We start from the raw sequence: 24,805 nt of genomic DNA, 5'->3' as shown, positions 1-24,805 counted from the left end.
GGTGGTTAGAGGTTCTGTTTTAAGCATGAGGTGTTCTCTCATTTGGGGAGAAAATGGCACGGGCGGTATAAAAACCTGTTATCTGGTTTCTCTTCTGGCTGTTTTCATAAAATTAGAATTGCTGCACTGTTTCTTAGAGTAATCATAAGTGCTTCAAAATATCAAAGCAAGCATAGGAAAACCTAACTGAGACTAAACTAAAGCCTCAGCAAATGGTGACGAATTTTGGAATAAGAACCAGGAATAGTAATTCCCAGAGAGAGAAGTCATACAAAAGCATGTGAGAAACAAGGCAAAGAGAATGGGATATATATATATGTTTTCCATCATTTGCACTGGTTATGCAAATATTATCTTTAAAAACTGATCAGAAATCTGAAAGATACATGTTAGTATTCTGCAGCCTTAGTTTATTTTGTGCTTTGACCCAAAGAGAAGCTGTTATTTGAGTAAATAACAGGGCTTTTAAATATATATATATATTTATATATAGAGAGTGGCTATCACTGTATTGATAACATTCTTTGGAACCACACTGGCAGAGGTAAGAACAGGAGTGAGCCTGTCAGTACCTCAGTGCTGCTGCTTCCAACTGATTTAAAACCAAAACAAAATAAAAAAAAAGCTACAAGACTTTGCTGCCAGCTTGTCTTCTGGTGCAGTCTTCCGGATGTACAGTCTGATTTTTAGAGTTATGTGCAGATTTCTCACTGATGTGAGTTAAGGCTCACCAACCAAAGAATTTAAACAGACTGCAAACTGGGAAGAGTTGTGTTTTTGGTGTTGGGTTGTTTTTTCTTTCCTTTTCTGTTAAACAGAAGGGAAGTGTTAGTTTCCTTTGGAAATTCTGTTGCAGCTCTTTAATTGCAGCTGCAATTAAAGGAAATACAAGTTTCCTTTTTTTACTTTTTACCACCACCACATGAACGTAACTGGTCTTTATCTGAAATACACTTCAAGCTTGGTTTCCAAAACTGACAAATTGTCGTGTCTCTTATTGGTATTCAAAGTAAGAATTGAATTTCATTAAAGCAAACCAGAGATGTATGTTTGGAATAGTTACTGAGAGTCCTATGTAGGTAGTGACCCTACTGTCCTAGCTGATTGGAGAGGTGTATCCCAGCTGTTCATGTGGGCAGTGCTAAGGTCTTCAGTGTCTGTGTGGCTGGCTGGTGCCTGTTGCCACAGAACTTCTCAGACACCCGTGATTTTGGTGAGCTGCAGTGGAAAGGATTGCAACCAAATGGGCTTTTGCAGTACTGCTTGGTCATATTCCCCACCCCCATTTGTTTTTTGTGGTTTGTTTTGGTTGTTCTTGGTAACCTGCTAGCTAGGTTAGCCCAACACCTTATGGGATTCTGAAACTTTGTTGCTACCAGAGCATTTAATGTGGCCAGACTCAGCCAACATCTTGAGGTACTGCTCTTGGTTGTGGTCCGAGACCTCAGAGTTGGGTAGAGGCAATAGTTTTGCTCTGTGTGGCTTCTCTTTACTTTGTCAGCCAGAGTCGTCTAGGCTTGTGTGACTGCATTATCTATCACTGGTTACTGCTCCCCTGTGGAGGTGAAAGCCAGGAAAGAAAGCTGCGCCTGACACAGATGCTCATACCCTACTGTTCAGAGGTGTATCTAAGAAACTTTTGCAATGGATTGTAAGCCAGTGTGTATCTTCCTGCTAGTAACTGTCTTCCTAGAGTAGTTACAACACGTACATGGTCACACTTTTAACAGCAAGAGGGGCTTTGAAATGATCTGTCCTAGTTTTGGTGGTGGTTGGTATTTTCCTTAGTGAATCTGGATGATGAGAGAGAGAGACTTCCTAATTTTCAAGCAGCACCATGCTGGGAGGAGCAGTGAAGGAAGCAGAGAGCTTGCAGTTGAAAATAATTTATGCCAGTTGGAGACCTAATTGGGAAAGGGGTACAGGGTTGAAGGCAGGTGAAAGTCCCCCAGCAAAAACATGGGTTGCACTAAAGCAGCAAAATCAAGTGTTCACACATAGAATGGGGAAGAAATTTGGTGTTAGGATTCTATTTAGGAAGGGCAGCTTACTGTAACTCGCATGCTAAACCTGAGTGGTCATGTTATTGCAGAAAACAAAAGAAATTGAGCAGAAAAGGAGTGTTAAGGAAGTAAAGCATGAAGTCTACTACTCCAGCAAGACACGATAATTCTTCTTTCTGTTCTGCTTGTCACTGTGCCCACTTCTGGATGGTGCATTGCAAAAGAATGCATTCTTTAGGTGGGGTTCAACGGGGCAACAGGTGATCAAAGATCTAGAACACTTTAACTGTAAGGGAAGAGACAGTGTCCTGACATTCCTTAGCATAAAGTAAAGCATGAAAAGCAGGAGAGGATAAGAACTTATAAAATATTTGAAAATTAACCAAAAAAAAAAAAAGAAAGACAATCTGCCATTTGTGGCCATAGTGAATAACAGGATATAAGGGACTCAAATTGAAAGGGAGAGCAAGGTCAGGTAGTGGAAAAAGTTTCTGTAATGCTAAATAGGGTACATACTTCAGCAGATCATTGGGAGTGGTGAAGAATTTCCACAAACAAGTTAAACCAGTGGTGGCAAGTCAGATATCAACACTGTGTTTGGTACCAATAGAAATTTGGGCTAGTGAAAAAACAGTGTAACCCACGCTTTTTGAAAGTCATTATGACTCACCCAAAGGAAGTCGCAGGTAGGGAAAACCTGCAGCTGGCAGGAATGATTTAAATCTGAACTAACTATCTTGCTGAAAGTAGTTTTGAGTGAGGGGTGTGACTGCATGACCCCTAAAGGTCCCTTCTAACCAAAGTTATGCTAGGTATTCTTGACCTTTGCAAAGTTTATCTCTTCTTGTGCCAAGAACAACATGCCAATGCATTTCATTACTAAATAATATTGAAGTTTGCATGAGATGTGAATTGTCCTTTATTATCATTAAACTTGAACACTTAAAATATATAAAATGCCTGCTTGAATTTTAACAGATTCACTTAAGCTTTTATTGTTAGCATTCACAGCCCTTTCTATAGCTAGGAAACAGTAAAATATTGTGTTAGAAACATCTCAAAAATGATGTATTTTTAAGTGTGATTCCTCTCCGCCTATTCCAGTTTAGAGTAGTATCTTAGTAATCTTATATCTGCTGTGTAATCATGACTCTATTTGGTGCCTGGATAACAAAACAAAGAAAGAAGCTTTTTCCATTGTTGATACAGTCTTTAGGATTGGAATCCTCTAAGTTGCTGGTTTTGAGGATGAGACACTGGTACATCCATAATTTAGTTTTGTTTATAATGCGCTATGTTTTGTTTTCCTGAACATGGCAGAAAGTGAATAGAAACTTGTTTCCTTGCTTACAGTGTGAGGCTTTATCCAAGCTGGTCTCTGCCTAAAAAGCAATTACTCTGGACAGTCTGTAGATCTGTTTCCAGCTGTTTTTCTGGTTGTCTCCTTGGCTTGCGCCTGGTTTTCTGTCTGTTCCTGTGGATGCTTCTCACAGACATGCCACCCATCTATGTATCAGTAAACAGAAGCCCTGGGTTTGCTTGTGGTAGTGTATAATTTTTACTATCTTTTGCTCAAAAATAACTTAAGTTTCCCATGCTTATCATGTGTAAGCGTTGCCCGCAGTTGCATTATGGTTTTGCATATCAGTACCGTGTGTAAGTTTCCTGAGACAGTTAGGAGATAAGGTGAGCTAAGTATTTTGTTTCTGTTACTTATCACTAGTGAAGTAGTTAAACAACTAAACAGCCCTCATACTTAGTTGTGCAGCCCCTGGAGACAAAGTGTAGAGCTTACTGTTCCGGAGGGATTTGAGTAAAACAAATGTGATGGGATCACATTTGACTTACAAGGTGGTTGTTAATTTGTAGCAATGTGGGAGCATGGTGAAGCTTTGATCTTGAGTTGTTTGCAAGGAAGACAAGTTAGAAATAATATGTTGGCAGAAACAGAGCTTGTTCAACACAGTTGTCAAGGCACAAAAGAAACAAGGAGCATCAGCAACCTCAACCTGCTACAATGCATAGAAAAAATAATCAGACTTCAGTGGTTGGATTTTGTGTCCAGGCTAATAAATTGTTGAAGTTTCAGCTCTTGAATAGAGTTGTTTAATTGTGAGGTGGTAGCATGCTTCTGACCAGTTATCTTTTGATAGATGAATTTTCTTCTAATGTATTAAAACATTAAACATTTGGTTGTGGATCTACGATTACTAATCTCACTTTGATTTAGGAATCTGGGTTTTCTTGCTGTAGTTCTTGGACTGTATTTGTATGCTTTGTTGGTTCCTGGAGGGGGGTAAGGAATGGTTTAAAGCAGAAGCATCTTGATTTACATAACTGAATTTCTGTACAATTCTGGAGTAGAAACAAACCATGTTAAAATTTTTTGAACTTTCAGCTTGTCAGAACTAAGTGGTTACTTTTTCTTTCTGTGTCATGGTTCTACTTTCATGTGTGCTTTGCTTCCTTGCTGCATTTGTCTGTAGCTGAGTTAATCTGAGAATATAACTCTTAACTCTGCAGATGAGCCCTGAACATTCAGCAGAGTGTAAGCATACAACATGCTGATTCTTGTAGAAGGTTTGGGATACCTACATCCGGATTTTCCTGGAAGTGGCTGGAAATCTTGCCTAGGCTGGAATCCTTGAGATACAGAGCCTGTTAGCCTTGGATGGGTGGATGCTGCTGCACAGGCATCCTGTTGCTGACCAGGTTACTGCATGACCAGAAATCCCAATTGTGTACACAGAGTATGCACAGGAAGTGAAACCTTTGGGAAGTTTTATTAATCAGTTATTTGTGATAAGTAGTTGCTGAGCAATTGCGCAATAATTCATGTGCTCTTGGGATGTCTGGGAGGGATCAACCACTCAGTTACTGCCCAACTGGTTGGTGTGTGCGTTGAGTCACATTCTGAAGGATGTATAGAGGTTCATGTACTATAGAGTTTGTTTGCATGGAAGCATCAGGATTAAACATTTGCTCTTTATACAGATATATCTGTTAATCAGGGAGGCTCTAGGAAGAAATAGGGGAGAGCTTTCGGAAACTCCTGTGTGTAGACATATGATTGTAGAATAACTCTTTTCTGATGTAAATAGGACACGTGTTCACGGGTAGACACGGCTTCTATAGGCCAGGGCTTATTTTCTCTTGTTTCTTCTACTCCACTCTGCTTTACTAAGGTGGTTGTATACAATAGATGTGTAAAGTATACGGAGACCCTGGAAAGAGGCTAATGCTTTTCCCTGTATTTGTTATATAATGCTTTAACCTAAGTGTATTTACTTTAGCTCGATAAAGTCTTCAACTTGGAACAAGCTATAACTGAATGGAAAACTTTTCTTTCTCTCTTGTTTTGGGCACCCAGAGATGAGTTGCACTGTTTTTTGTGGTATTTTAGCTGTGCGTAATTGCAGTGATCAAAGATTTTAATTGGGTGGAGCTGAGAGCCTGTCCTCATGAAGGGGAAAAAACCCTGGTGCTAAGACATTCACACTATGTATATTCAGTACCAATGGCTTTAAGATGTTCTCCATGTAGTCACAACGATAATGACTCAGAAAATTAACATAGGATGGCTGTGCTTAACTCGTTTCAAAAGTTGAAATGTCACTGCAACTTTTCCCCTCACTCCTTCGTAATATTTTTTTAATCTGTCCTACTCACTTGGCTCAGATTTGGTGTTGTCAGTAACACTATATTCCTGGAAGGTTGGAGGAAGCAGGCTCTTAGGACTAGGACACAGCCTCCACTTGACCCTGCAGAAGTAAGGGCTGAGCTCAACAGCCCTGCTGGGCTTTGGTAGCTGAGCAGCCACTGTTCACTTCCTCACTGACCATGCAGTGGTGTCTGCAGCAGCACTGCTGTCTTTTTAGTGGTTGAAGGCAGATGCTGTAGGGGGAGACATACAGGGAGGACAACATGAGGACCTGTGTGCCAACAGCCAAATTCTGGTTCTTCTGGCTGTAGTTACAGCGGCAGAAAAATGGAGGCTCCTGGGGTGTGGATAGGAGTCTTGGGGAAGAGCTGGGCCCACTGGTGTAATAAGTCCCTGTAAGTGATAAGAGGTGGAAATGGTTGTAGGAAAACAAATCCATGTGGATGTAGTTTCTATGTTTGGGTATCCCCTTCTCACCCCACAGTCTTGGTGCTCTCTAGGCACGCAGATTTACCAGAGTGCCAGGTGAAATAAAACTCCAGCAGACATGTAGACATAAATTGTGTTGTGATAGTGCTGGATTAATCCTGCTTCCAAGTTTAGGACAGACTGCTTGTGATTATGTGTACAGGTGTATTTTTTACTTAATCTTCTTCTGAGTTACTGGAGAATAACTGTCTGGCTCTGGCAAGGATCTCTGATTAAGCTGTTTGCTTTTATCTGTTTTTGTGGTGCCTTTTACTGTTTGTACATGTTTTCTGTTGTTATTAAATGTGCCACAGAAAAAAAAGGCATTCACGGCTACTTTGTGGTGTTTACTTGGCTATGGTGTTTATTGCAATGCTGTAGATTCATTTTTTCAAATGTAACTTAACAGTCAGCCTCCTACACTTAATTTTAAGGAGGTGTTGCTGTTTGTGATACTTCAGTGAAACTGTGGAGTAGGTGGCTGGCTCTACCCTTCATTCTCAATAAAAACTTTATAGCTGATTGATTTATGTACTGCAATTATGGTGTACAATGGGATATTTATAGACACTTCAGTGGCTAGAGTGATTTCCGTCTTTCAAAAGTAAAAATAGAATTTTACACACAACTTTTGTGATGGAAAAAGTTCTTTAGCAAAATCAAGGTCTTTCCTGTCAGGGGAAACAAAAATAGGCTTTATTTCAATTCATCTTTAGTAAGATGTGGTTTATAGGCACATGATGCTTCTTGGATCTCTTCTCCTATGGGACTAATTCCTATACTGTGCTGCTACTTGTAAAACTCTGCTTTTATGGAAACTTGTTTTCTCTTTCAAAACCCTTTCCCAGTTTTAATTCAAGTCAATAACAAGCAGAATCAAAGACCATCCTTTCATGAAATCTGTTATGTGAGGAAACACTTATTTTAATAAACTGAATTAAAAATTCAGCAGCTTATAACAAGGTGATATGCAGAGAAATATTTTTCATTAAAACCCAAAACCCTCCAGGAATTTGAGAACTAACTAGGTATGATATCTTAATATAGGTATGTGCTTGTTTGTAGAAAGTACCTGAAAATACTGTGTGATTGAGATCTGAGAAGAAACATGAGATCTCACGGTCGACTTGTAGTCAAACTGTCTGTAAGGGGTTGAATTACCTAAAGGATAATTACATTTGTTTACACTGTCAGCAAATCTGTAATTACTTCAGGTGAAGGGGTTGTCTCTTGTTCTCTTTTAACAGATGTGAAAGAATTGTGGTTTTACCAGGGTTAGATTTTGGTGGTATTCTTAATTCTGAAATTATAATACCACACAGAGATGCTGATTGCTACATTATAAAGCCTCACTCTGCTAGGGTCAGCAGAAGCTGTTACAGATTCTTTCATTTCTTGTTAGAAATGAGCACAATTAGCTATTTTGTAATTTTAAGAAGATACTCTTTATTGGTAGCAGTGAAGTGTGTGTATATGGACACATATATGTATAAATGAAATGATGAAAAAAAACATAATAAATGGTTGCAACATGTAAGCCGAACACACACATTTCTGCAGACAAGTACAGTAGATTGTTTTATTTTAATATGTTAAATTGCAGTGGTAATGCTTTCTTTCAGCTAATGTGCTTTAGTCCTTCAGTGTTGCCAAGTGTGCAGGCTAGAGATCAACCTATCCTGTATCTTAAAAGTCAAGCGTGGTTCAGTGCTATGCTTGTAATGCTTACCTAAACGCTTCGTGCTTGCTTGAGCATTAGATCTGCATAAGATTCTACTCTAGAGCTGTAGTGTTGTTTTGGGGTTTTTTTTAATTGGCAGTCAGCTCGAAAATAATGATGATGATATAATGATCTTTGTAAAAACTGTTACTGGAAACTGTGTTCCTGTTTTTGAGGTAATACTGTTTCTTTTGCGCTCTGTGCTTTGATGTTTCCTGTCTTGCGCAAGGCTAGGTGAAGGGTTTTGGTAGAGGTAATTGAAGGTAATTTTTCCTGACATTCTGAAGAGCTAATATCCAAATGATATGAATTCCATGGATTGCAAGCTCAGCTGGGCTCTTCCTTTACTAATTTCTTTAACTGTGTTTGTGTTTTTTGGTTTTTTTTTTGTGCAGTATACGCTTACAACTGCAGTTGCAATACCTTTCCTTGTACAGCTTTGCTTTTTGGGAATAGAATCTTTGAAGTTCTTGGTATTTCTATTCAGGGCTAGAGATGTGTTAAATGCTGATTGCTTATTGTAGAACTGATTTAGCATATTATTTCATTGACCTTTTTATATCACTTTCTCTTTAAAGAGGAAATGCTAGCGGAGTTGACAGTGTTTCTTAGCACTGGGAATAAAATAAAAGCCAAAGACCTGGAACCTAAAAAGCCCTGAGGATTATATTCATTCATAGTGTCCTGGGCAGTATTGTTTACTAGGTAAGAAGTGTGAACGCTAATGAAGTTAGTTAACAGTCAGACAAGGACAGAGAAATTTCAAATGTGAGATTATTTTTTCCATCACTGTAGCTTGATGTTCTTTAAAAAAAAAAAAAAAGACCTTCAGTTTAAGTGCTGCCAATAACTTCTCAAACAAATCATGTGTTTAATTATCCTTATTGTCTGAAGCCAATGCACAGACAGAACACCATATGCTTCTGTTGACTTGACCTCCTTAGTCAGGAGTGTCTGGATTTTCTGATATATTTTTCTTTTTCTTCCTTGTGTCCAAAGGAACGTTCAGACTCTGTCAGCCCTCGTCAGTGGAGGTTGAGAGTTATATCATAATAAATTTTATAACCACAGTTTTCTAAACTGTGACCTTTCCACAGTGAGTTGTTTTTATACAGAGGCAAAGGTGAGCAATTGTATCTGGGGACATTTAAAGCTGCTATATCCAGCTATTAAAATACCTTTTAAGTAAATAGCACATTCATTGTCACAATTCTAGTTTGGATTCTTTAGCTTTCTGATTGCTTGGGATTGTTTTTCCTCTAGGAAAATGTTTTATTCTGTAGCTTTTTTGGGGGAGGGGGTTGAAAGACAAAAAACCAAACCTGTCTGACATACTACTTCATGCTTCCATTTTGATTGGTAAGCTACAGCATTTTTAGTGTATTTATATAAAAGTGCTAAAAAGCACGTGTGGAGCAGGTTTTCAATCTAATCTGTTTCATACTCCTTGCTCTGTTTGCTTTTCTGTGTTGTTTGTATATGTGGAATCTGAGAAAGCAGGGGTTACAGGTAAATTCTGAAAATTATGTTTCAAAACTGGAAGGTTTTACAATTTTGGTATTATGAAGGATCATATTCAGATTGCTTTAAAAAAAATAGTGAAAACAACTCTAGCTCCTGCTGCAAAGGAATGTTTCAAGTATCTGGACTGAGATTGGATCAGGCCCGGAAAGTTTCAAAGCAAACACTTCAGGCTTGTGCTAGTGCATTAGAACTGGAGAGAACAAAAAACATTGTTTGTTTGTTTATATATGTTCCCTTGAAATGCAAAATGGGAACAGGTTGCAGCGAAAAATTAAGTATAATTCTTGGGTTGTTTTTTAAAAATGAAGTTAGAAAAAATATTGCAGAACCTTCACTGAAAAATAAGCTGTTCTTCACAGTGAAATCTACTTGAATTAGTATTTTAAAAATACTTCTAGTAAGTATGTTTCTATGTGGAAAACAAGGTCAATGAACAGTAATTCTCCTGGACTGTTTTGCTAGATTGAAATACCAGATTGCTGAAATGACCTGTCAATTTGAATAACAAGATTAGGGATAAAAGAATGACTTATCCACTTCTTTTTCTAAATCTTGATACAAGACCTTTTTTGTTTGTTTCATGAACCAGAAAATGTTTTGTCATGATTAGTAGGAGGTATTATTTTGAACGCATTTTTGTACTTAAATTATCTACCTTATTTTAACTGTCTGTAGTCCACAGAATAATATACTTACAAAATCCCATTAATCTCTTCAAAATAATATAATAGCTTTATAAACAGGCATAGCTACAAACTTTGTAACTAAAAACACCCACAGGATCATGTGTTTGAGGACTGATAAAATTTGACCTTGAACAGTTTTCTTAAGAGCTTTTATTTATAGCACATCTGTTGTTAGCATTTACAGTATACTGCCTTATTCTCTGTTTGCACGGTTGATTACTTTTCTGCTTCAGATTTTATAACTCATCATAACTTGCTTACGAAAGGTCTTAATTTCACTTAAGAGCAAGGAAACTAATTAGCTTATGAGGAAGAGTCACCCATGGTAATATACTGTAAACATTTCAAGGACACCATAAATCAGCTTTTAGGCAGTTTTGAGACAGAAGCAGAATCTGATTTTTAAGTACACTTGATCTAATTTTGGGGGCCAAATTTATTAAAACCTTCTTTACTCTTCACTGTTTGACATTAGTGGTTATAAATATGATTTGTGCCTTTGTACAGGTTCTGACACAATAATTACCTCAGCTTGTTACAATGTGGTAGTGTTTTTATAAGCCTAAATGTCACAAGCTGAAAGGTTTTTAATATCTCTTCTGTGGACAGAGCTTTTTGGCCATGCCTGTGTGACTGGTTTGACAATTCCTCTGCTCACCTCTTCTCAGATACTTGAGAATGCAGTGCTCGATTTGTGCTTTGTGAACATCTTCTGTTCTCTGGAGTCACTTCCAAAGGGCAATGGAAGCAATATTTGTGTTTCCTCAGTAAATGCCACTACGTATTTCTTGTCTGTGCCTCTTTGTGTGGATGCTGGATGATTGTACAGCGCAGTCAGAGCATCAGAGTATTGGGTAATTGTATTTGCAGTTACATTTTGCAAACCACATGCAAAACAGAAAATCTAGCCTCTGTCAAAAAAATAAGTGTCAGTTCTAAGATGAAGTTGAAAATTACTTAAGTGCTAACGTAGTAAGAATTTCTTTTTACCGAGGAATTCAGTTTCTTTTGACTGGCATTAGAAATCATTTAGTCTGCCATATAGTAGCATCACAGGATTTTAAAGCTATTTGTTTGTGGGGACAAAGATGACTCTTTGATCAGGTGATGCTACAAATGTGATAGCTTGTAAGGCACTCGGGTATTATGGATGTAGTGTGGTCTAAAAAGATACCTGTTGTGTACAACTCTGTGGCAGCAAAGTGCAGGTCAGTGCAGGTATTGTCTTGAACTTATTGGATTTGGGTGTACCTGATAACACAGTTTCATAGATCACATAAAGCAGCTGAACTGATTTCAGGGGAAGTGCAGAAGTTACTTTTTCAACTTACATAGCTGAAACAAAGAAGCAATCCTATAAAAGCTCTGCCAGATTGAATTGGCTGGCATATTGACAGATCCTGTATTGAAGAGTCACCTGCTTTTGCTATGCCTGCTGACTATATAAAACACTGTGTTAGCTCTGTCCATTAATACCTCTATTTTGTACCAACCTATAAATTGATCAATATCCTTGATGCAACTGTAGCAAATTAAAACATGAACCTTGTCACTGTTTTTGACCCATGGCATGATGGTAACTACTGTAGAATTTTTTAAAATGGGGGTAAATGGGTTTTGGAAGAACTTACCACAAAAGTAACTGAATTAGCACTTACTACAATGTATTCTCCCAGATTCAAGTACTTATTTAATGGTGTTTTAGTAACTCTTGAGTGTAGTATACAGAAAAATGAGACATCTGCTGTGGTACCTTTAACTAGCACAGTTTGCTTCAGCTGAAGCCTGTTTGTTTTGAGAAGGCACAAGCTGCGTTGGCTTTGAAGAGAGGGTTGAAGAGGGAACAAAGGTGGGCCATAAACTTGTGTTACATTGGTGAAATTAGTATAGTTGCTAACGACAGGCTGATCATTTAAATACTTAAGTATCCCTATTGGATAGAAGAAAGCTTCTACTATATCAGGTGTCTGTTCCTGCTCTTACCTGTTTTACTAATTGAGTATTTGTGTGCAGTGCTTTGCCAATCAAAGCCTTTTTGTCTGTGTCAGATGACAATCTGTTCTTCCTGTTGCTGTTGAATGAACGAAGGGGGTGAGAGGTTTCAGCAGTTCATTTGAGTAAGAGCAGGAAATATAAATCAGGCCTACAGTGTGGTAAAACTAAACCTTCTGTGCTTGTCTTGCTGTCTTTTGAGTGCCAAGTCTGTCTGGCTACCTTTTTCTCTGAGTGGCAAATCCATCACTTTGGGTATTTAGCTGATTTGAGGTTTGAAGGAAGACTCAACTGTGGGCTGTTGATATGGGAAGGTCATAAAGCTTTTTCTGATCTTTTCTGATCTTGTCTGATGCACCTGCCTTTGGAGACAACCAGTCATGCCACCGTAGAGCTCCTGAGTAAATTATAACTTGCTTTTTTTTTTTTAAATAGTCAGCTTAGTTCAGTGTGTTCTGTTTCTAGTTGTGGAAATGGCCTGTGTATTTGTGAACCTGCTTGATTGATTAAAAAACATTGTGAAGCTTTCATGCTGCTTTTTATGTTGTGGATGATGCTTCTTTTAGGAGACAAAAGGCTTTCCTTAAGATGGCAATATTAACTGAAAATTGCTGAAACATTTTTGGGGTTTGTACAGGTCTTTGTGCAATCTGTTCTAATTCCCTTCTCCCACCCCCAAAAATCCACCAAACAAAGAGAAGTGAGGGCATATTGTATAGCAGCCACGGATCTTCTATTTTTGTTTCCTTTTTATTCCTTCTAGAGAGTGGCAGGGATTTTAATGGAGCCACAGGCTATTGTAGTATGGGTGTTGTAGGCTACATGGCTGAAACTTTGCAGAGTCTGTCAGAAATAAGATTTTCCTTTTTATGTGGTTTCTTGCCCTTTTTCTTCGTCCGCTACTTAGTCCATTTCTTGAGAGAGGGATCTCTAGAGAACCACAAAACATCTTTGATTCTCTAGTGCATGTACCTACTTTCTCTGGTGCAGCATTAACAAAGATGGATGTGGATGCATGTCTTCTGAATATGTGTTCCTCTGTGTTACTTTCTGCTGTTGCCAGAGATACTGTCCTGGTTCCAGCTAGGCCAGAGTTAACTCTCCCAAGGAGCCAGCACAGGTAAGCTGAGCTGGCCAAGGGTGCTTTCCACACTACATGACATCATACCCCCCATAAAAGAGGCTAGCTCTGGGAAAGTCCGAGTGTGTTTGGGCATCAGGTTGGTCATTCATTGGGTCAGTGAAGTGCCCTATGTTATCCCTATGTGTGTATTCTGTCCAGGGCACTGTTGTTGCTCCCCTTGCCATGATATGTCAGTAACTGTCCTTACCCCAACCCTTGAGGCTTTGTCTGTTTGTCCTCCTGTGGGAAGGGTGAGTGAAGGGGGAGCTGCTCAGCAGCTGCCTGGGGCTGAACCACTACAGATATGTAAATAAAATCTTCTGAATTCCCACATGTCAATGTATGTACAGTTTTGGTCAAGACTTTCATGTACTCACATGCTCTCAGTATTAAACTGTACCTACCGCATCAATGGTGGATTTACGTACTACTTTAGGCCCCTAAATTAGTGAATTCTTTTCTGGTGATTGTTGCTTTTATTATTAAAGCAGCAATCACCAGAAAAGAATAGTTTGACCTGTGTTTTAAGATTAATGGAAAACAGATACATACAGGTTTCAAAAGTGCATTGTAGTTGAATGTTAGGTGCCTAGCTTCTTTCTTTGACCCATTGCTGTTTCCTTTGTGGGTTGTTTAATGGTGAAACTTCAAATAGCCAGGGGCAGCAGAATTTTGCTGATTCTACAGATATCTGTGCCCCACTCAATTTAAAAGTGTACCCAAAGTAGTTTCTTCACATATTTTTCACATTAGAATAGATTGTTTCAGTTGGAAGGAACTTACAACAATCGTCTAGTCCAACTTTGACCAATTTAGGGCTGACCAAAAGTTACAGCGTGTTATTTAGGGCGTTGTCTGAATATCTTTCACACACTTGCAGGCTTGTGGCATCAAAAGATTTCACTTTGCTTAAAAGTAATATTTACAAAAATCTAAGAGCTGTTGGTTATTTTTTTTTTAATGACACTGAAGCTGAGTAGCCATAGAATTGCTCTCTGGTTGTGTTTCCAGGGTATTTTTAGCATTTTGTTGTTCAGTATGTTTCACTTGGAATTATGATACAGCGAGTGTTCTGCCAGTGCAGGTAATTTACCTACAATTCAGACTTCTTTTGCTATTTTAGTTGAGCTGAGGTAATCTACAAAATGCTTTTCTAAATTCCAACTGTATTATATTTTCTTGTTCTTTTACTTTGATCCCCCCTTTTTTTATCCCAAGGGAAAGCTCTTTGCTCTTAAAGATCATGGATTGAAACAGATGAACAGATTACTCTGGTAGTACATGCTTCAAACTAAGAAACTAGATGTATGCTGAGGTGTTCAGAAACTCCATGTTGATTTTAGGAAATTGGCATCTAGTTTTAAACTTTGCTTATGAGCTGTCTAAATTTGGAGCAAAAATCAAATTATGTCATCAAGACTGTGGATAAGAAGAGAATTGACTGAGTTTGTAATTTAGGCTAATGGTCTTTTTGGAAAGTTTGGTTTTGTGTTGTGGGATTTTTTTTTAAGCAGTTGTTTATTGGGAGAACCAGAAAAGGAAGAGTAGTTTGAGAGCTGAGATGCTATCTCTGGTCAAGCACTTGCAAACCTTTAGAATTTGATTGAAACATTTGAGCAAGTTTGTCTAAATTCTAACTTCTGCATATTTAGGAGAACATCTTGCAACAAGGGAAAAAAGTTGAGAAAACAAACTACTGAGTTGACATAGTGTTAACTTTCCAAGAAGTGCACAGCATCAAGCCAGCTAAAATATTTAGGTTTTAACTTCTGGAGTTTTGCTGAAACTACTAGAGTTTAAAAGAAAATGCTGAAGATTTAATGCTTTTATTTCTCAAGTAATTTCTTAACAAGATATTTTCATTTGAAAGATGAGGTCTAGTTATTTTTATTTTATCTTTTAGCTTCTGGAGCAAAGTGTGGAAAAGCAGCACCTTCTCATTTTAATCTAAAACACTTTTGTCTTAAAATATGACTGTATGCTGAAATTGTTGGAGACTGTTTGATACTGGCTACAGAAGCTGTTAGAGGGATGTTTTATTTGCCAGAGGACAGATATGTTTGGGGTTCTTCCATCAACTTTATAAGGCAAATGACTTACTGTCTGAATTCCTTTCTCTGTTTTCTTAAATTACTCGTGGTTTCAACATAAGAAAAGTCATTTAAAATAATGTAAAAGCAGAAACATTTTTTCACGATGGTGACCACTGATCTCTGTCATTGTTTTCCATATGGTTTTAGGTTCAATACTTTTCTTTGTAGTGTAACAGCAATGAAAAAGGGTCGTTTGATGCTTTTAGACAAGAAATAAATTCGATTTCTTTAGGTTTTGGAGAAACTTTTGAGCAGTAAACCACTAAATGTTCAAATGCATTTTGAAAATACTGGCTATATGATTGACTTTTTTTCTATATGTAATACTTTCAAGTCAGCTTGTCGTAGAATAGAGTATCTCAGTTGAAAGGGACCGACAACAACCATCTAGTCCAGCTGCCCAACCACTTCAAGGCTGACCAAAAGTTACAGCATGTTATTAAGGGCGTTTTCCAAATGCCTCAAACACTGGCAGGCTTGGGGCATCGACCATCTCTCCAGGAAGCCTGTTACAGGGTTTGACCAAACTCTTGTGAAGAAGTGTTTTCTAATGCCCAGTCTGAACTTCCTCTGGTACAGAGGAGCCATTCCCACATGTCCTGTCATTGGATCCCAGGACTTGGCACCTCCCTCTCCACTTCCCCTCCTCAGGTAGTTGTAGAGAGCTATGAGGTCACCCTCAGCCTTCTTCTCTCCAAAGTAGACAACCCCAGATTCTTCAAATGCTCCTCACAGGACATTCCTTCCAGCCCTTCCACCAGATTTGTTGCCCTCCTCTGTATGTGTTCATGGACCTTCACATCCTTCTGAAATAGCGAGGCCCAGAACCACACACAGGACTACTCCAGGTGAGGTCACACCAACACTGAACACAGTGGGATAACCACCTCTTTTGAGGAGCTGGTGACATTGTTTGATGCCCCCAGGATGTGGTTTGCTCCCTTGGCTGCCAGGACTTACTGCTATTGACTCCTATTGCGCCTGTTGTCAGCCCCAGATCCTTTTCTGCAGGGCAGTCACACCTCTCCCCTTTCATACTTGTGCCTGGCATTATTTCACCTTGGGTGCAGAATCCAGTATTTGTTCTTGTTAAATTGCACGACACGGATGACTGCCCAGTGCTCCAAACTATCTACACCCCTCTGCAAGGCCTCTTGTCCCTTGAGAGAGTTGACAGCACCTCCCAGTTTGGTTCCATCAGCAAACTGGCTAAGGGTACATTCAACTCCCATGTCCAGATCACTGATAAAGGAACTGAGCAGAACTGGCCCTGGGACTGAGCCCTGAGGAGCAGCGCTGGTGACCGGTCACCAGCCAGATGTAGCCCCACTCGCTATAACCCTTTGAGCTCTGCCCTTCAGCCAGTTCTTCACGCAGCACACCGTGTACCTGCTCATCTCACAGTTGGACACCTTGTCCAGAAAGATGTTGTGAGGGACAGTATCAAAAGTTTTATGAAAATCCAAAACCCCTGCATCTACTGCCTTCCCTTCATTCACAAGGCAGATGATGTTACAGAAGGATATCAAATTAGTTAAGCAGGACTTTCCATTTATGAACATCTGTTGACTGTGCCTGATGATTGCATTGCTCTTTAAAAGCCTTTCAAGAGTACCTAATATGATCTTGTATTTTTTTCCAGGAACTGAGGTCTGACTAAGAGATCTGTAGTTCTCTGGGTCTTCCCTCTTGCTGTTCTTGTAAACTGGAATAATGTGGGCTAGTTTCCAGTCAGCAGGGACTTCCCCAGACTCCCAAGACCTTTGGTAGATGATCAAGAGGGGTCCTGCCATAACTTCTGCTAGATCCTTCAGTAGTCTGGGATGAACCCCATCAGGCCACATGAACTTGTGAACATTTAGCTAATACAGTTGGTCCCTTTCAATTTTGGTGTACAGAAATGAAAGTCACAGTTCCTACACTCTTAGCCCTCCAATTCAGGGGACTGGGCAGCCCAATGTCTATCAGTATTATTAAAGACTGAGGTAAAAGAGCATTGAATGGCTCCACTTTATCTTCATGCCTACTAGCTAAGCAACTGTAGTCAACAAGTATTGATCCAATGCTTTCTTTAGACCTCCTTTTGCTATTAAAGTACTGAACAAAGCCTTTCTTGTTGCCAGTTTCAACTCTAACTGAGCTTTGACCTTTGAACATACCTATGCATTTCTGAAAGACCGCCTTGAATTTCTGGAGGAACTTTTTCTAGTCACTTGTAAATTTTGATTCCTCCCTCTTTGTGAGGAAAAAAGTGAAATTTAAAATAAAAATGGGACTTTTACGTTCTACTTCAGTCCTAATTTTTTGATTAAAAGATTCAGCTTTCAAATTATTTTGTATTTTGGAGCCAGGGGGGTGGGATGTGTTTAAAAAGCAAATACCTAACTTGAGCAAAGTTTAAGTTTAAATAAAAATAGATCCTTAAATTGAGTCTTGTAGGGTTATTCCCAAGTACTTGGTCTTCAAGAACTCTGAAAATTCAAATTAGAATACTTATAAAGTCCTGATGCCTGACGCATTTCTAAAGCCTGGGACTGGTTTTAACCACTATTTGCAAGAGCCTTTCAGTATGAGATGAAAATTAATGTTGCTGCTGTTGTGAGGATTTGTTTTTAAGTACTAAATATCTAAGCAGTTTATCAAAGCTTTGAAGTCCTGCAGTATGCCAAAGAAATTTTAATTTTGGGGTTGTTTTAAAAAAGTACAGGTGGTCATAAAACAAGTACCAAAGAGACAAATCATTTGTTGATCTCCTAATACAGGAAAACTGCAAGCTCTGGGAGTATTAGAGATGGAAATGTTTTAAGTGACTTAAGCTCTTTTTTTTAATTCACTTTGCATAAAATAACTAGAAAAATACTCATAGGGAGTGGATATAAAATATAACTATATTTGTAATGTTAGCATTTTCTAGTTTTACATGGCTGAACAATATTGTGACCTAACAAATAGAAGTCATACTTTTTTCAAGGATGGATTTGAGGAGTTTCTATGTCTTTTAGAACAGCCTCCTTAACCCAGATATGTCTGGCTGAAGCAACTGAGAGAAGTTGACTTCTCTGAACCAATCCACTAGTATGTCTTAAGGGAATTAATGCTTTTGAGGCCTCAAGTGCTATAAATGCAATACCAGTACTATTCATTGGGAGCTTCAAAATTGAACCACTTTGTAATACTTCTACTGGGAACAATTTAACAGTGCCACAGTTGGGATCTTGTGTTCTTTTTTCAAAAAATACTATGATAAATTGTGAAAGTAAAAGTGTATGTCTGTCTTTAAAAATAAAATTACATAACTACGTTTTTGACATATTAATTGTAAATTAAGGGAGTTTTATAGCAGCCAACTTCTCTGAAAGTATCACCTCCTCAATAAGGGATTTTTTTTGTTGGTAGTTCTCAGAATGAAACTACTTAGTATGAAAGTATCACATTTCTTCATGTGGTAGAGGCCAGCTGAAAAGGCAGGTTTAAGTTCCTTGTGGCTTTATGACAGTTTTAATTTGCTGTGGAGTTACAGGGGTCTTGTAATTCCCATGTTTGTTCTACCAAGATAAATTGGGGAGTTAGAAAAATCTTAATCTCTCTTTACAACCGAAGTTTAGCAATAATATATTTATGGTTTTACTTTATGGAGTTTGCTGAGTGGAGATGCTGGGAGCTACTGTGGCTCTCCACTGTTTGCCATACTCCTGAGCAAATTGCTCCCTCTAGTTCTCTGCTGTTTCTTAGAGCTCCAGAATCACTCACAGGATCTCTGCATGATGTGTTGCTGTCTTGTAGTAAGTGTAGGAAGAGAAATGGTCTCAGTCAAGAAGGGAAGACCTGTATTTATCCTACTTGAGTTGCTGGAGTCTGACTCTGTAAGTTCCGTAAGGTTCTCGTCATTTTCCCAGAGAAATACAGACTCTGCGACAGAGGAGTTTAGCCTCTTTGAAGTAGGAAGAAAAGAATTACCTGAGTTTGTCTGCTATTTTGTACCATTAAAAAAGCCAAGAAGAGACACCTCCTGCTACAGGCTGCATCTGAGACTATCCACTGCTCTAGAAACCCTCAAAATCTTGTGTGTCCTTTGCTGGCTCACCTGTTCTTCCTTATTGAGGCAGACATTGACAGGGATCTGTATAGCCTGCCATCACCTATTCATTTTGTGGATGTATTGTGGTTTAACCACAGCTGGTAATTAAGTACCAGGTAGCCACTCCTTCCCTTCCTTCCTCCTTCTCCCCACCCTGCCCTCCCAAAAGGGGTCAGGAAAGAGAATGGAAAAAACCCTCCTGGGTTGAGATTAAGGCAGGATAAGAAAGGAAGAGCATAATAACAATCACAGCATCAATAATACAAGTGATGCACAAATGCTATTGGTCACCGCGTGGGAAAGGAAAATAAAACAGCCTGATATCTGGTCTGTTTCCAAGCAGTGAATCTGACTCCTGGCAGCTTCCACAGTTACACAGGGCACCTGATGTTATGTGTTAGGGAACATCCCTCTGGCCAGCCTGGGCCAGCTGTCCTGGCCGTGCTCTCCCAGCTCCTTGTGCACCTGGCAGGATGTGAGAAGCTGACAAGTCCTTGACTAAGTGTGGACACAGCAACTACCCAGCAACAATTAGCTAAACATCAGCGTGTTATCACTATTATTCTTGTACTAAATCTAAACTGCAGCACTATACTGGCTACTAGAAAGAAAAATGTACTGTCTCTGCTGAAACTAGGACAGTACAGGGTATCATTCTCTTACTTGAGTAGGGCATCTAATACAATTCTCTATTAATTTTGCTGTTAAAATACTTTGTAACCTTACTGTAACTAGTAGAGGTGGTTCCAAACAATCTTTGATTTCTTTGGGTTATCGTTGGCAAGTAAGAATGTCCTTCATGCCAGAAACGTCAGAAGATTTTCCTGGCCATGTCAGGACTGCTGACTGAAGCACCAAGTCCTGTTTCAAATAGCAGTCTGGAGTCAGTTGTCAATGTGTAGTGTGCCTAGCACTGTATTGTGGGCCAGCGTCTGTATTCTGGGTTTGTTGTAACAAAAGCCAGAACCATTTGGTTTTAATAAAACAAAAAAAGGGATAATAAAGCTGGTAAGGGTTTTTAAAAGGTAGTGAACTATGTTCTTATTTCTCTGTCTTCAAAACAGATGACATATTAGCTAATTGTGTTTTCTAGACATAATCAGAATAGTACATCTCAACTATAAAAAATAAAAATTCGAAGAAGTTGGACTAGATGCAGTATTATTAGCAAGGGAAAGTTGATTCTCATTCCTTTTTTACCTTGTGTGTTACGGTAATGTAAAAATAGGAAGAGATTGAAATTGTTTGCAAAACTTTTAATTCTTTACCACTGCAATACTAAAAGGCTAGGAATGGATAGATAAATGACAAAAAAGGTATGTCTATGGATTATAGCCATGTAGTTTGAATATGACTGCAAGGTATAAAATCACTTAAGATACTCCAGTCTGTCACTGTAGATTAGCTGAAGGGAAATGATGGTAGTGAGTAGGTGATTCAGGGAAATGACTGGTAGGGAGAGATGCATAAACCAGAAGGAGTTTCTTTTCTGGCTTGCAAGGGCATAGGCAAATGAGCTTTGTTGTTTACGTGGTACTTCAGGTCTCCTTTCACATAACAAATGTATCTACATTAGCAGAATTTTGATTAAAATTTTGTTCCTGTAGGCACTGACAATACATTAAGCTAAAACTTGGGTTTAAAATTGGTATGTTTGAAATATGGAGAGTAGAAATACTGTCAAATTCCAGTCATTCTTACAAAGGGGACTTTCAGAAGACTGTCATTCATGTGATTCTGTAAGGCACTGCTCCTTCTTCAAAGAAAGGGTTTGCAGGCATCTCTTTAAGAAAAGATTCAGAATTGCCTTATGGTGCAGAGTACTGGGGATTCAAAGGTTACCCTTGTCTCTGGCCATGGTGAGGGATGTATCCCCCTCAGTGCCTGCTTTGCATCTCTGTCTGGTGCAACTCACTCTTCCCTCTGTACTAACGTGCCTAACTCGGGTGGGGTTGTGCTGGGCTCTGTCCTTCTTGGTTGAGTTTCGGGTGCTGCATAGCTGAGCAGTCCCTGACCCTTGTTGAATCTGTAGGTGTTTGTTTCCAAAAATAACCAAGATCATCTTGCTTCTCTCTAGAAAAGCTGATTGCATATCAACGGGAATTTCATGCTTTGAAGGAGCGTCTTCGTATCGCTGAACATCGCACGCTGCAGCGCTCGTCGGAGCTGAATGCGATCTTGGAGCAATTCAGGCGAGCGGTAGCGGAAACAAATGGAAGCAAGAATGCAATGAATAATTTCTCAGGTATATACTGGGATTGAGCTATATTTTATATCTCTGCACTACTAATAATCCCTTATTACTATAGAATAAGAAATTAATACCAGGAAAGCTGAATGAAACTGTTCAGCTGTGTGAATCAAGAATCCGTAATACATTATGTCTGGTGAAGGGTTTTTTGGTTTCTTCCAATTTCTATTCTTAATGATCCACCCACTCTTCATTCTTATGACTTTAGGGACTGAATACTTATTCCATGCCTGCCTCCAGAAGTTTGGAACTTCTGGTTATGTATTTAACATATTGAATATATTTTGACAGTAATTGACGTATCTTTTCAAATAGAGCTTGAGGCGAAAAGGTGAAGAAAGTGTTTAAGAAACAGATGGACTTGAAGAAATTAATGTTTAAAAATCAGCTAGATGTAAAAATGTACAGGCTATCCAAGGTATTAGCTATGATTTGTAAAATCTGGAGATCAGTTTTTACTCATTTTTGAGGCAGGTGCTCAAGTCTAAGAGCTTGCTTTGGCAATATGAGAGAATGCCATCACACTACTCACCAATTTTGATCTTAACTTTTAAGATCACACTGTCACTGCTTTAGTCACTCTGACTATTCTAGATGGAAGATGAGCAATTATAAGCTTTCTGGTGAGAGGTCTGATTTCATAGGTTGCAGAAGTGTCATAGTATTGGCCTGACCAGGAATATAAACCCAAGCTTTTTTCAAATCAAAAAGAGGTTCAAGCTTTTTTTAATCTCTTATGTGTTACTATCTTCTCTACAATTTTTTTTTGGTGGTGGGGGTGAGGAGGTAGCCTGTGACTCTTCTTCTGTGTGTATGGTTTTGTTCTTAAAGTGAGCAACAGTAGAGGAGGTCATGTAAGTTTGAAACTAGATTTATGATTAAGTTATAACCACATCTGTTTCTAAAAATGAGTTAGCTTATATGGTAGGGTGTAACATAGGGTGTTAGAGTCCTGATGAAGCTGAAACTACTGGTTGACAGTTTACATTTTCTACCATGTCTGGTTCTCTTCTGGAATGTACTCTTTTTTTCCATGTGGAGCCATGATGGGAAGTCGGCTGAAGTCTGATTTCCTGAGTTTTTGTGTTCAGAACTTAGAATATGTTTAATGTACTTAAGTATACATAAAATCATACAGTATTTACTGGTTTTGAAGCTGAAAGAATTCCAGATTGTTTTATGTAAATTGCTATTCATGCAAAGAGTTTTCATGTTTTGAGATAATTTTTAGCTCTGCTTTTGAGGTTGAAGCTAAACGAAATGTTAGCAGGAAAAGTAAAATATACCTGTACTGGAATTTACCAAAAATGCCTTCTCTACTTATGACATCTATTCACAATGCATTTTTCAAGATTTAAGTGTTTAGGAATTTAGTATTACCCACAAAGAAATATAAAAAACCTCCACAAAGCCCACAACAAACCAATTCTAGCTTTGTCAAATCTACATTCAGAATCAGAGAGGAAAGGTGGAATGACATTTATGGCATTGCTTTTCACACTTCTGCACAGTTCAGGTTTCTTAAGTACAGGCTTTTACTTTACTTGATATTGTAAAGCCCGTAAGTTTTCAAAGGTCCATATGCCATCATATTTGTTGTTTGAAATAAGAGTAGTTTTCACACTTTTTTAGTAAGAAAATTGACGTGCACAGCAGGGGAATTAAAAAACTGTTATTTGCAACTTTGAGAGCCACCTGGACATCCTGAGAGGCAGCTATTCTAGAAAGAGCAAGAATTATTTTAAGTACTCTGATGGACTATATTAAATTAACATTCATTTTATTGTAGAAATACTCAATCTTAAGTGTATTTCTAGTGCTATTTTTGTTTTATATCTCTGTGCTGTGTATTCCAATATGTGTTTGTAGCTTTGAAAAATTATTTGTATTACATTGCTACAAGGTGATGAGCTCAAAGCATAACTGAAAAACAATGTAGGCAAATAGGTCTCCCACTTTTACTCATTGGGGGAAAAAAAATCCCAACTAGTAAGGTGGAGCATTCTTTACTCCTGAGATTACACACTACATCTTGTGTGATCAGGTAGGTGTTATCAATAACCTGTAACAAGGTTACTGAGTGGAAAATAATTTTGGACATAGTTTATTAAAAAAAAGAAACCAAAAGACACAAGATATAATGCCTTAGTAAAATGTGGTTGTTCTTTTTCAGTTAGGACTAAACTTGGAATTTTCTATTACTGCTTCATAAAACTTCATATTGTTGTTCTGCATTACTGATTTAATGTGTTTGCAGATGAGACGCTGAAGTTGTTAAAAGAGCTAACGAGTAGAAAATCTCTTCAAGTGCCAAATATCTATTACCACTTGCCTCATTTGTTGAAAAATGAAGGAAGCCTTCGACCTTCTGTGCAGGTTGGCCTTGGAAGGACAGGAGGTATGCTGTTACAATGTTTATTTTATTTTTTATATCTGGAGGACTTTCTAGTTTTAGTAATATAATTTACAGCCTTATTTGGTAGGTGAAGGACATCTCATTTAACTTGTGTGATAATTGGTATCTCTTGGAATTCACACTGATTCCAAGATGAAGGAGTTTGGCTTCAGCTTTGCTCTTTTCTGCATATTCTCAATCACATTCCATTCCATGTTAAGGTACATATTAAGAAGCATTTAGTTTGGATGAATTTTCTGTAACTAAGGGAATAAAGCCTCAAGTGTTATAGATTCTGAACTGCTAATGGACATACTCCTTTAACTTTTCAGATCTGTAGGGTAGCAATGCATGGATATAATTATTTTAGAATAGATGTTTCTGGGTTTTTGAACAATGTACATCAATGCATAACAGAGTTGGGAGAACTCGGATAATCAGATATAATTGCATCACTGAAATAGATATTTAATTGTGCACATTTCTTGGAGTAGGAAAAAATAAGATTGTGCTACAATACTGTTGATTTCCCCCCCTCCCCCCCCTTTCCTGGTCCTCACAAATTCTGAACTTTAATCATTAGGTGGAATCCACTCTTGGAGCTATAGAAAATCAACAGCATAAAGCCCAGGCAGGATGATAGACCTCAAGTTGTGTGTCTGAGCTCAACAGCATGACCAGTGAATCTCCTTCTGTGTGTGCCATCTGACTTGAATGGCCCATGTTATTGTCCGCTAGACCTTTCTCTTTGTTCTCCCCCTGCCCTGTCCTTGCTTTTGAACGAAGTATTAATTACTCCCAGCCTGCATAT

At 38.5% G+C, this 24,805-nt stretch overlaps 1 protein-coding gene across 1 annotated transcript in view; it reads left to right on the top strand.

Annotated features, from left to right (window-relative positions):
- The window catches only part of MGAT4A (alpha-1,3-mannosyl-glycoprotein 4-beta-N-acetylglucosaminyltransferase A), a gene marked incomplete at both ends in the record, with an annotated part of 69,075 nt that overhangs the window by 5,076 nt on the left and 39,194 nt on the right, over nucleotides 1-24,805 (top strand). The window contains 2 exons of the mRNA XM_084279109.1: nucleotides 21,426-21,593; nucleotides 23,857-23,997. Coding sequence (XP_084135235.1) covers nucleotides 21,426-21,593; nucleotides 23,857-23,997 — 309 coding nt within the window. The remainder of the gene's footprint in view (nucleotides 1-21,425; nucleotides 21,594-23,856; nucleotides 23,998-24,805) is intronic.

Source organism: Gallinula chloropus, assembly GCF_964237585.1.
Source record: "Gallinula chloropus genome assembly, chromosome: 1".
Classification (NCBI taxonomy): Eukaryota; Metazoa; Chordata; class Aves; order Gruiformes; family Rallidae; genus Gallinula; species Gallinula chloropus.
This window is presented reverse-complemented; position numbering and strand designations above follow the sequence as displayed.